At 46.2% G+C, this 12,663-nt stretch overlaps 2 protein-coding genes across 2 annotated transcripts in view; one reads left to right on the forward strand and one right to left on the reverse strand.

The window, feature by feature from the left end:
• Positions 1-12,663, reverse strand: part of SPTBN1 (spectrin beta, non-erythrocytic 1) — a 197,263-nt gene that overhangs the window by 156,965 nt on the left and 27,635 nt on the right. The gene's annotated exons all lie outside the window — the stretch shown is intronic.
• LOC119512243 (E3 ubiquitin-protein ligase Mdm2-like) lies at positions 3,518-4,875 on the forward strand. Its single transcript, XM_037806819.1, has one exon. It carries the CDS (start codon positions 3,750-3,752, stop codon positions 4,740-4,742), a length of 993 nt encoding a protein of 330 aa, XP_037662747.1. The 5' UTR covers positions 3,518-3,749; the 3' UTR covers positions 4,743-4,875.

The raw sequence follows: 12,663 nt of genomic DNA on the forward strand, positions 1-12,663 counted from the left end.
GGGTGGAGTGAGTGTCAAGGGAAGAAGGAAGGCATCCAAGCAGGCTCAGAGGAAGACTTAAACAAAAAACAAAAAAAAAAAAAAACAATTCATAGTTCTTGCATCCAGTTGCAGAATTGTTACTGCATTTATTACATGAAGCCAATATGAGATTTATAACAAAACACATTAATTCCTTCTCTCCCTCTTCTAAATCAGGCATTATGATGCTCAATTTCAGAGGACCTAAGAGGGTTTACCACTGAAACTCTAGGGGTCCCCTGAAAGGACATGCATCCTAGGGTCAGCAGATGACAAGTTTCTGACGCTGCAGTGACAAAGGAGGAAACTGTTTATGCTGTTTTCTTGGTGGGGAGCTGAATACCAACGATCAGGGGGACAGAGTGTATGCAGACGAAGGAGCTTCATGTTCCACGGTGTCTGCTTTTCTCCCATTTCTCTCCTGAACATCTATTTCCATAAAAACAGCACCCAAGTATCATTTTTAATAGCCATACAGTGTTCTACTGCATGGATGTACCATAAGTTATTTAACCAAAGCCTCTACCATAAGATACAGTTGTTCACGATTCTCAACAGTATTTCCATGAACGTGACTATATTAGTGTAACCTTGTCCAATTATTTTAGGATGAATTTCTAGAAGAGAAATCTATTGCCCTACAGAAACTGACCCTCCCACCAATACTGCAGGAGAGGGTCAGTTTCTTTCCACTTTGATCAACACCCAATGTTAATGTTCTTTAAGAACACTTCTGGTCTCTGACGTTACAGCTCACTGTTATTTTAATCTGCATTTCTTTGTTTACTAGTGATGCTCAATATGTCTTCATATATAAATTAATCATTTGTTTGGGCAAGTTACTAACCTACCTGTGCCTCAGCTTACTTATCTGTAAAACAGGAAAAATAACTGAACCTCATTCATAGAACTATTTTAAAGATTAAATGAGTTAATGCATGTAAAATGCTATAATCTGTGGAAGATAGCATAGAAACATTAAAATATTAACAACCACTGCTATTTATACTTTTTAACTTATTTCTGATCTGAGGAAGAAATGTCCTTTTGGGAACAATCGAGTTCACATTGGTGGTTACTTTTTTTGAATAGCACAGATGAAATAATTATCACTGGGTAACAAAGAACCACTATATGCGCCCACATGTAATTCCAGAAGGGAACCTTCCTTCCTTTCAGTTAAAATGTCCAATAAACCAAGGCTGTTTTTCTATAATAATAATTAAGAAAACACCATTTTGAATAAATAATTTAATTCATTGCACATTCTTTGGTTTTATTTACTTGCTTTTTAATAAAACTCTGGTTTTTCCTGCCTAAATTTTTATAACAAAAAAATTCCCCAAAAGGAGTTTGGTTAAATAAATCATGATACATAGAATATGTAGGCTCTAGTGCATCAAATAAAAACAATGATGTTTTATATGTCTACATAATACATGGATCAGTGCTCAGGATAAAGTAGCAGCTAAAAAAATATGTTCAATATGATTCTATTTTTGCTTGAAAACAGGCATGTATCTTGAAATAATACACACCAAAATGTTAAAAGTAGTTAGCACAGTTAGCACTGCACGGTGGGATTAAAGTTGATTTAAATTTTCGTCTTTTTCTTAACTATGTTTTCCAAGGTTTCCACAAAGAACACTTTATTTTTATATGAAAAATATGTGTTTGTACAGGTGGGATTCCAGTGCGGTATGCCATTTCTTGGACAGAGCAGACCTTCTGGCAAGATGGATCTCTCTTGGATAGCAAGGTTCTCCCTGACTGGAGCGTCATTTGGACAGACTGTGGGGTAGCGTCTCGTAAAGAGCTCCTTGAGCTCTGAACCTGAGAGCTGCCCCCTCATTCTCCGAGATAAAGGACCGATTCTGTTTTGCCCCTGCTTAACACCCATCCTGATGTCCCCAGACTTTCAAAACAGCTCTGATAGGCACACAAGGTCCCTGCTTTCCCCTTTCTCCTCTCCTACCATAAAGCCACCCACACCCTCGATTCCACACATTCCAACCCCCTAGCAGTTCTCAAACTCAGCATGCCCACTGGAAAACCCCTCTGTCACACCCCACCCAAGCTCACTCTCTCCAGGGGGCCCTTCCTGTCCTCCCCTGGGTGTCCATCACAGCATTCTGCACACTGGACTACAACTGTTGGTCCTCTTCTCTCCCCATTCTGACTGGGTTTGGGTGGGAAACAGCAGGAGTTGGGGGGGAGGTGCTCAGTAAATAGATGGAGAGGGACTCCTTTTAGGCAATCTTAAAAAGAAAAACAGCTTCACTGATATGTAATTGACATGCAATAAATTTCACAGATAAGTGATACCGCTGGAAAAAATCTGACATATGTATACACTCACGAAAGCATCACCACAATCATGAAAATGAACATATGCATCACCCGGAAGTTTCCTCATGCCCCTCTGTAATCCATTTCTCCTCCCCCACTTCTACCTACTCCCACCCCACTCCCCCAGACAACCACAGATCTGCTCTCTATCACTGTAGAATAGTTTGTACCTACCACACAAATAGAATCATACAGCATGTATGCTTTTTTTAGTCTGGCTTCTTCAGTCAGTATAACTATTTTTAGATCCACCCATATTGTTGCATATAGCAACAGCTTATTCCCTTTTATTGCTGAGCAGTATTCCACTGTATGGATATACCACAACTTGTTCATCCATTCATTGTGATGTACATTCAGGTTGATTCCAGTTTTTGGATACTACAAATATAGATGCTGTGAACATTCTTGTATGAGTTTTTGTGATGATAAATGCTTTGTTCTCATATCTAAGAGTGGAATGGCTGGATCATATTGTTGGATGAATGTTTAATTTTTTCAGAAACTGCATCTTAGAGCATTCTAATGTTTTTTTTTAAACAATGAGCAGAAAAGTGCCCAAATGCACTACGGGAGTATCCTATTAATAAAAGGAAGATGATCTGATCAATCATTCTCTGTAACTTTTTAAATAGTCTTCCCAGCTGACGTTGTTAAAGTGAGTCATGCCTATATTAATTACAGTTACATAAAAATCTGTGCTCTGTCCATTGTCCAATGGTCCTACATTGAGACTCCTTCTTTTCAGTATTTGGATGGCTCCATTAATTGCTTCTTTCTCTGTAATTCTCCAACAGTGGTGTTGTGAGAAAGATCATGGCATTATGATTGAATCAGAGTCTTGAAGAAGGACCCTTTCGTTGTATGTGTTCCAAGCAGAGACTAACCTGTCCATGTGACTTTGACGAAGTTATATAAACTTTCTGTGTCTTTGATAGCCACCCCTAACAATACCCAAAATTGGATGCAAGATTTAAGGATCTCCCGTTTAAAAGGATATTCAGCAGTAAATACAACATGAGCTATAGATAGAAAAGCAAATGTAAGTGGAAATACCAACTTGACACTTATGTATACACCCTCTCCCCCCTCCTCCAATTTTAACCTGGTTAAATTCAGAACACATAAAAATGTATAGTTGGGAGACTGTTAGCGAGCGCCTCTCCTTTTGGGGCTTGTACGGCCCTGTGTGACTGGAAGGGGGATGGGGCAAGAAGCAGAGCCTGAGGGGCAGCCCTAAGCCCTCTGACCGAGGTTCCGACGCTTTTGGCGCCTGGAGCCTCCTTATCCGGACCTACTGCGTTCGAGGGCCCTAGGGGCCTGGGCCGCGCGAGTGGAATGGCTGCCGAGGCCCATCGCGTTGGACTTCCGCGGGCCCCATGAACGGAACAAGGGAGCCTCGAGAGACCCCAGCTCCAGGCGCGAAAAACCCCGCATGGCAAATGTGCAATACCAACATGTCTGTATCTACTGATGGTGCTGTAAGCACCTCACAGATTCCTGCTTCGGAACAAGAGACCCTGGTTAGACCAAAGCCGTTGCTTTTGAAGTTGCTGAAGTCAGTTGGTGCACAAAAAGACACTTACACAATGAAAGAGGTTATATTTTATCTTGGCCAGTATATTATGGCTAAACGATTATATGATGAGAAGCAACAACATATTGTATATTGTTCAAATGATCTTCTAGGAGATTTGTTTGGAGTGCCAAGCTTTTCTGTGAAAGAGCACAGGAAAATATATACAATGATCTACAGAAACTTGGTAGTGGTCAATCAGCAGGAACCATCAGATTCAGGCACATCTGTGAGTGAAAACAGGTGTCACCTTGAAGATGAAAGTGAGCAAAAGGACTCTGTACAAGAGCTGCAGGAAGAGAAACCTTCATCCTCAAATTTGATTTCTAGACCAACTACCTCATCTAGAAGGAGAGCAATTAGTGAGACAGAAGAAAGTTCAGATGAATTAACTGGTGAACGACAAAGAAAGCGCCACAAATCTGATAGCATTTCCCTTTCATTTGATGAAAGCCTTGCTCTGTGTGTAATAAGGGAGATATGCCGTGAAAGAAGCAGTAGCAGTGAATCGACAGAGACTCCATCAAATCCGGATCTTGATGCTAGTATAAGTGAACATTCTGGTGACTGGTTGGATCAGGATTCAGTTTCAGATCAATTCAGTGTAGAATTTGAAGTTGAATCTCTCGATTCAGAAGATTATAGCCTTAGTGAAGAAGGACAAGAACTGTCAGATGAAGATGACGAGGTATATCGAGTTACTGTATATCAGGCAGGAGAGAGTGATACAGAGTCATTTGAAGAAGATCCTGAAATTTCCTTAGCTGACTATTGGAAGTGTACTTCATGCAATTAAATGAATCCTCCCCTTCCACCGCATTGCAACAGATGTTGGGCCCTTCGTGAGAATTGGCTTCCTGAAGATAAAGGAAAGGATAAAGGGAAAATATCTGAGAGCGCCAAACTAGAAAACTCAGCACATGTGGAAGAGTGCGGGTGTCTGAGCTTGTACCTCGGCTTGCCAGGCCTGGGCCAGGGGACCTGATCACCCCCTGGGGAGGGTAGTAGGTACGGGCGTGAGTGCCCTCTGCAGCCCCCCCGAGCCTGGGGAGCGAGGTCAAGGCAGCTCCCTTTTCCTCACCCAAAATGCCACTGGCAGGGGAGGCTTGCCGGAGGAAACCGCCTTTCTCCCAACTGCCCTTTCCCCACTTCCTTATCTTACCCACTCACTCCCTGGTGCCAAGGCCACTCCTGCCACCGCCAGCGCGCATGCCCGTGGCCAGAACTACCCCCGCCCCGCTGCAACGGTTCCGGCGTTCTCTCAGAACCAATCCTAACCCCTATTCCTTCAGTATTGCCATTTAAGGCTGCTTCACCTCCTTTCCAGCCCTGCCCTTCTTACCAGCCTATATAACCTGTAATCACCCTTGAATAAATCTCTTTGGCGCATACTCCTACTGGATGAAGAGTGTCTTGTCCCTATCGCCGCCCTCCTTGCACGCCTCTCGCCGAGGACCCTGGCCACGTCCTCCGCCTCGCCCTCGCCTCCGGGAAAGAGCCCCCGCCGCCGGTACCCCTTGAGCAGCCCCGAGAGCTGAGGGCTCGGCTACCGGCCGCCTCTCCCCCTAGAAGTAGTAACCGCGACCGCAACTGGTGCCCCGTGTGAGGAAACGTCTCCACACAACAGTTCAGCAGGTCGATCGCTCGCCCGGACGCCTCTCCAGCTTCCCGTTTCCTCGCCTGCAAGGTAGGGCCGCCTCTCCTTCGCCGCTTCTGGAGCCGTGGGAGGTTCCCTGCTCCGAAGCCGCTCATCCCTTCCCCCACGCTCTCTTCATCCAGTAGGAACTCCTCCCTTCCCCTACGCTCTCTTCGTCCTCTTGTATGCGCACTTCTATGACCCCCGTTCCTCCTAACGCTCTCCCTCTTCCCCTCCATTACTTTGCTGTAGTTCTTTGTATTTTTATTTCCTCATTTGGTGCCGTGTGCCTCTTTGCAACTGCCCCCCCTGACTGCTCTCGTTGCCAAAGGGCACTGCTTTCCGCTCTCGCCGTCTCCTTCGGCCTTGCGGCCACAGTTTATCTCATTCTCTCTGCTCGGTAATCAACTCCTCCTCCTCCTCCCCGCCAGCCGGGCCGGCCCGGCTCGGGAGCAACCCCCCCTCCTCCCCCCTCAGCTATGGGTAATCGTATATCTACATGTCAGGCACCTCAAGTTCGTGCTCTAGCGGGTCTCCTAGACACGCATCGCTGTAAAGTGTCTGTCCGGCAGCTGCAGGTGTACTGGGACCTCCTGCTCCCCTTTAACCCATGGCTCACCACTTGCCATCTTTGGGACCCTGTTACTTATGACCGTCTTATTGATCAAGTCACTAATGCCATGGAACATGAGAGCAAGCGCTTCCCTCCCGGCTTGCTCCCCACCTTGATAACCATCCGCTCCTGCCTTCAAGGCTCCCTCCCCCCTGATCGAGGCCCCGTTAAATCCAAGCGATGACATCAGCCCTAAGCTGGGCCGGAAACCACGTATGCTTTGCCCCGCCCTTCCACAGGGCGGAGCTAGTCCGCCATCTTATGCCTTGGGCCCCACCCTTTCACAGGGCGGGGCTGATCCACCATCTTGTGTCTTAGCCACGCCCACCGCGCCGCCATCTTGCGACGCTTGGGGCCTCCCACTCCCACCTCCCCCTTTGGCGAGCTCCCCCTCGGAGCCGCTACCGGCAGCTGCCGCCGCTCCTCCCACCCCACCGACTAACAACCCCTGGCTGCCTTCTACACCTCAAGGCAACCCTTGGGGCAACGCTCCCCCTACCCCCACTCCCGCACCAAGCCCTCTTCAAGCGCGTCCTCCTTTCTCTCGTGCTTTTCGCTGCTTTCCTCTTAACCTTGCGCCCACCCCACAGAAACCGTATGACTGGTATCCCATTGACTCAGACACTATCAAGCAGCTTCGCAGGGCCGTCAAGGAGGACGGGTTAGGTAGCCCATACGCTTCCCAAATACTGCAGGATCTCGGCATGGACTATTGCATCCCCCAAGACTGGGCCTCGCTTGCCCGTTCCATTCTTAACCCCGGTCAGTTTGTTGACTGGCGTGCTCACTTCCAGGCGGAAGCAGCTAAGCAAAGTGAGCAAGACGCAGCCCTTGGAGTCTATCATCCCCCTGAAGCCTATTTGGGCACTGGAGCATTTCTAAATGCGTCTGCTTATATTAATGTCCCTGCTACCTTCTGGACTGTCCTCAGAGGCATCGCCTTGCGCGCGTTTGCCAACTGCTCTGCCTGTCGGCCTAATAAATTCACCAAGCTCTTCCAGGAGCCGAGTAAGCCTTTCGCCACCTTTGTCTCCAGAGTCGAAGAAACCTGCGCTCAAAAGGTAAGTAATCCCCAGACCCAATATTACATGTGCCCATCCTCAAATCCTGGAAAATCGTACTGCAATTCCCCCAACGAGTACTACTGTGCATACTGGGGGTGTGAAACACTAACCACTAATTGGAAGCCTCCTGTTCCTGATCATTACCTTACCCTAAAGTGGGCCCCTACAGGGTGCAAACTCCCTACTGTTAACTGGCTCGGCGAAGAAAGTGAGGGATCCTGCACACATCTTAATCTTACAGTGCAGCTCCCCACTAATCCCTCCTGGTTACTCAGTCAAACTTGAGGCTTCAAAATCTATGAGAAAGGAACCGACCGAGGATCACTTATTGTAATAAAAAAGGAGGCTGTAAGCCAACCATACCTAAATACTGCTTTAAAAACACCCTCTGGCATAAGTCCCAACAAGGTCATTAACCCTCTTTTTCCACAGCCCTCCAGCCGCGTCTTAGCTCCGGCTAAACGCACTTCAACTACATCTCAAACCCCACCACCCCAGCTTCCTTTGCCCCCTTCTCGTTATTCTTCTCCCCTCCTCAGCCTCATCCAAGCCGCCTTTGCCTCAGTAAACTCCTCCAACCCCAATTTTACCTCATCCTGCTGGCTCTGCCTCTCTACCTCTTCCTCTCTATACGAGCCCGATGCCTCCAACCTCTCCTTTTCAGAAAGCACAGAAAACAGCCCCTTGGAATGCAATTGGAATACCTCTGCCGTCCCCCTGACCTTTCATTCAGTCTCCTATACGGGAAAGTGCGTCCGCCCTCGCTCCAGTAACTCTCCCGACCTCACTGCCTGTGCCAGCTACTCATCTCCCAGCAGCTCTGCCAAATTTCTCATTCCTCATAACTCCTCCCAATGGCTCTGCTCCTCTACAGGACTTACCCCCTGTCTCAGCACGAATGTCATCAATGAATATAAAGAAACTTGCCTCCTAATTGTCCTTATCCCTAGGGTCTTATACCACAGCGAAGAAGACTTCTTCCTCCGTCTGGAAAAAACTGCGGCTCCTGCCCCACTGCAAAAGCGAGAGCCCATCACCGTCCTTACAATTGCCTCCCTCCTAGGTCTTGCCGGCGCTGGCACCGGAATCGCTGCACTAGCCAGTCAAAACTCCGCCCTAACTCACCTCAGGGCGGCTGTTGACGAAGACATTCATCACTTACAAAACGCTATTCACCATCTAAAAAATTCTGTCAATTCCCTCTCTGAGGTAGTGCTCCAAAACCGCCGAGGTCTTGACCTTCTCCTCCTCAAAGAAGGAGGCCTCTGCGCTGCCCTAGGAGAAGAGTGCTGTGTTTATGCCAATTCCACAGGTCTCGTCGAGGATAGCCTGAAAAGAGTCCGAGAGGGACTAGAAAAGCGTAAAAGAGATCGTGAAGCCACCAGTTATTGGTCCAGTTTTTTCACTCCCATCCTCCCATACATCCTTCCTTTTCTTGGCCCCCTATTAATAATTATTCTAGCTCTCATCTTAGGACCCTGCCTCATCCGCAAAATTGTCCAGCTTGTAAGAAAACAAACGGATGCCATTTTTTCCTCGTTCGTGCAAATCCAGTATCAGCGACTCGCCACCTCTGACGCCCCCCACTCCAAGATGACAGCCAACCCTCCGCGACCTCAACGCCACCGGTCGACTCGCCAACCGCGAGGCCCTTCTCAATCACCTGAACATCGTTCTCACCTCGAGTTCCAGCTTCTCTGAACCCCTGAACTTTAAACCCCTCACCTTCGCCCAGCCCGCTGCAGCGAAGCCATTGTCAAGCGCCCAGGCACCACACCAACACTGAGCTCCAGCCTCGCTGAGCCACCGTCAACCCCTTTTTTCCCTTCCCTGACCTCCCCCTTCCCTCACCCTTAGCGGGCCTCTCCGGTAAAGCCTCTTCCTCTAATTAGAAAAGAAAGGGGAATTGCGGGTGTCTGAGCTTGTACCTCGGCTTGCCAGGCCTGGGCCAGGGGACCTGATCACCCCCTGGGGAGGGTAGTAGGTACGGGCGTGAGTGCCCTCTGCAGCCCCCCCGAGCCTGGGGAGCGAGGTCAAGGCAGCTCCCTTTTCCTCACCCAAAATGCCACTGGCAGGGGAGGCTTGCCGGAGGAAACCGCCTTTCTCCCAACTGCCCTTTCCCCACTTCCTTATCTTACCCACTCACTCCCTGGTGCCAAGGCCACTCCTGCCACCGCCAGCGCGCATGCCCGTGGCCAGAACTACCCCCGCCCCGCTGCAACGGTTCCGGCGTTCTCTCAGAACCAATCCTAACCCCTATCCCTTCAGTATTGCCATTTAAGGCTGCTTCACCTCCTTTCCAGCCCTGCCCTTCTTACCAGCCTATATAACCTGTAATCACCCTTGAATAAATCTCTTTGGCGCATACTCCTACTGGATGAAGAGTGTCTTGTCCCTATCGCCGCCCTCCTTGCACGCCTCTCGCCGAGGACCCTGGCCACGTCCTCCGCCTCGCCCTCGCCTCCGGGAAAGAGCCCCCGCCGCCGGTACCCCTTGAGCAGCCCCGAGAGCTGAGGGCTCGGCTACCGGCCGCCTCTCCCCCTAGAAGTAGTAACCGCGACCGCAGAAGAGGGCTTTGATGTTCCTGATTGCAAAAAAATGACAAGCCTCTTGAAGTATTCTTCATGGGTGAAAAAGAAATTGGTGGTTACATTTGGTGCTATAGAAGTAGAAATGGACGATTTACTCTCCAACCTCTTTGGTATAGTAAGGGATAGGTGTTGATAATGCTGTCCATTGAGAAGTCTTTGAAGAACAGCCATCATTTACCCACAGGACAACTTTTTTTGAAGCTCTGTAGTAGAATGTGGCGTTGTCCTGGGGTGGGGGTGGGGAGTGCAATCTGACATTATGATTTCCGGATATAGTGGGAATTGATTGTTTCCCTTAAATAAAAAACAATTTAGGACACTTTGAAGTACCTCTAGGGCTGGGTTACACTATCTCCATTAGTTGCCTAGGTTTCACACCTTTGCTTTAAGGCCAGTTTTACAAACCAGTGAATTCAGAAAGATAAATTCAGAGATTAGATAAACAGAAGAACTGTGTATTTTTAAAGCAGCTGGTAAGATCGACTTTTCTTTAAATTATCCAGAAATTACATATCACTTTCCTTCAAGAATGGCAGGGTCATAGGATTCTAAAACATCTCTCAAACTCGAGATTAAGTTGTTGACTTACATTTATATAGAAGACTTGAGTAAAATCGTATGACTAGCCAAACCTTGAGATAGGTGGAATTGAGTTTTGATTTAAGGTCCCAGTGTTTTTCTCCTAGGTGTGACAGTTTGAGAACCATAAAATCAACTGAACTATGAGTTTAGAATAAAACTGAGGAATAATTTTACACAGCAACTTTGTGTGTCTGTTACTAGCAGTAGATTGTTATAGACAGACTTCATAAAAACAACACGCAGACGCAACTTACTCATACATACTTATGTATATATATGTATATAAAAGTAGGAAACAAATGACTGAAGGTATCTACTTGAGCCAGAGCTGTTCTCAAATACAGTAAAGCTAATTAATTTGGAATTTATGCTATTTCAGCTAGAACTAAGCAGAATATATCCTTTCTAAGGAGAGTTAGTATAAGATAATTTAATGAACATTCAGAGTATATGTGTGCAGTGATGATGCCGTTTACAAAACAAATCTGTGCAAATGGACTCTCATTCTAAATGCCTATTACTAATGTAGTATTGATTGTCTAAGTTTTTAGGCTTAGTATCCATATTTATTGATTTACAAATAAACAGTTTATTAAATGATTAAAAAAAAAAATGTATAGTTTACAGAACACGTAAGTAAGAGCAATCCAAAACATAAAGGAACTTATAAGAAAGGTAAAAACATCAAGATATGGTCTTTGATTCTTTCTTAATTTCACAGGGCTGGGTTTTTTGGTAAATATTGTATTCAGTATTCTGTAGACGCACTAAATTGCCCATCAATTTTCTAGACACACAGTTTTAAAAGAATCTAAGTATAAAAGCATAATAGAGTCTGACAGCTTTTATTATTTCTATTAACTTTTCTGCTCTAGTTTATACAAGCCAATAAATCTAATTCTTCTTCCACATCAGAAGAAAAGAAATCCACCCCACAGTCAATTATATTTCCATGTTAGGCTGGCAGTATCTTTGCTTGAGGCATATGACATACGCTCATGCATCCTCAGTATGAAGAATACTGTGGTTTACATAAATGTTCCACAGCAAACTTTCAAGTAACAAAAACCAAATCCCATATAAAATGTTACCAGCCTGCTTAAGAATGAAGGCACCTGCCAGGTGGTAAGTCAGGGAAAAGGGTACTAAGTCAGACACCTGTGAGGAGGGCAGGGGGAAACCAGCTGTACTGAGAATGGTACAATCTTAGAAATGGGTGTTAAAATTCCTTAGATTCAGAAATTCCACTATTAGGTATCTAAGGGAAAAGGCGAATTCAAATAAAAATTTGAATGCAATGATACTCATCACGGTACTTTCATAATCGCAAAAAAAACTGAAGATTATCTAAATGCCCACAAATAGAGGACTACAGACATATTTCATATCCCATGAAAAATGTTTCTGAGAAAATATTAATGTGGATAAAACTCATGATGTAAAAAAGTGAGCACGATTACAGAAAAGCCAAAGTACAGTATAATGAGTGAGAGACTGAGTGAGCACATGCACACACGCAAGTGTGCGTAAACAGAAGATTAGGAAGACACACACCGAAATGTTATGAAGAGTTAGCTCTGGGATTACAGGGAAGTTCTTTAATGTATTACGTTCATCATCAGAAATTACCTTCTAAAATTGCAATACCCTCAAAACAAACATTCTCTAAACTCTTCCCTCCCCAAGACCACCAAGAATATGAGGGTCTTCAATGGAACTTCATTACGCTGAAAGAAGTATAATAAACCTCTCTTCCACATGCTGGAGACAGCCAGGAGAGGCAAACACCTGAGGCAGGGCTTTTTTCAAGAGAAGGAAAAAAGCCCTCTCACCTAGTGTTACCCCAAATATTCATACTTTATTCAGTCCCTTAAAGGGCATTCCTGGCTCTGCAGAAATAAACCAGCTTGCTCTCCTCCCTGGCCCTGGACTCCTTGGGCTTCACATTTTCCTGCCGTCAGTCCTTACCACATCCCCTTCGGGCTAGGCTGCCTTAAATGCGGCTTTTCTGCAAGATGTGATACATAATCCGCTGTACCAACTGCTGGGGCATCTGCCAAAAAGACCATCGAGAAAAAGGCCGCCGAAAAAGTATGCGGTAACTCAGTACTGGCAAGTCCGGTTGGATTAGCTCTATTCCAAGCCGGCCCTTCCTGTGTCAGGCTTCTCCAATGTTCACAACCTCTGCCCTGTTTTGATGCCGACCTGCAGAGAGCCTAGATCTTTCTTTC

This window comes from Choloepus didactylus, chromosome 17 (assembly GCF_015220235.1).
Source record: "Choloepus didactylus isolate mChoDid1 chromosome 17, mChoDid1.pri, whole genome shotgun sequence".
NCBI classification, from domain to species: Eukaryota; Metazoa; Chordata; class Mammalia; order Pilosa; family Megalonychidae; genus Choloepus; species Choloepus didactylus.

Bases quoted from the DNA above. Each gene is read 5' to 3' on its own strand.
- LOC119512243 (XM_037806819.1), top strand. From the start codon at position 3,750: ATGAACGGAACAAGGGAGCCTCGAGAGACCCCAGCTCCAGGCGCGAAA.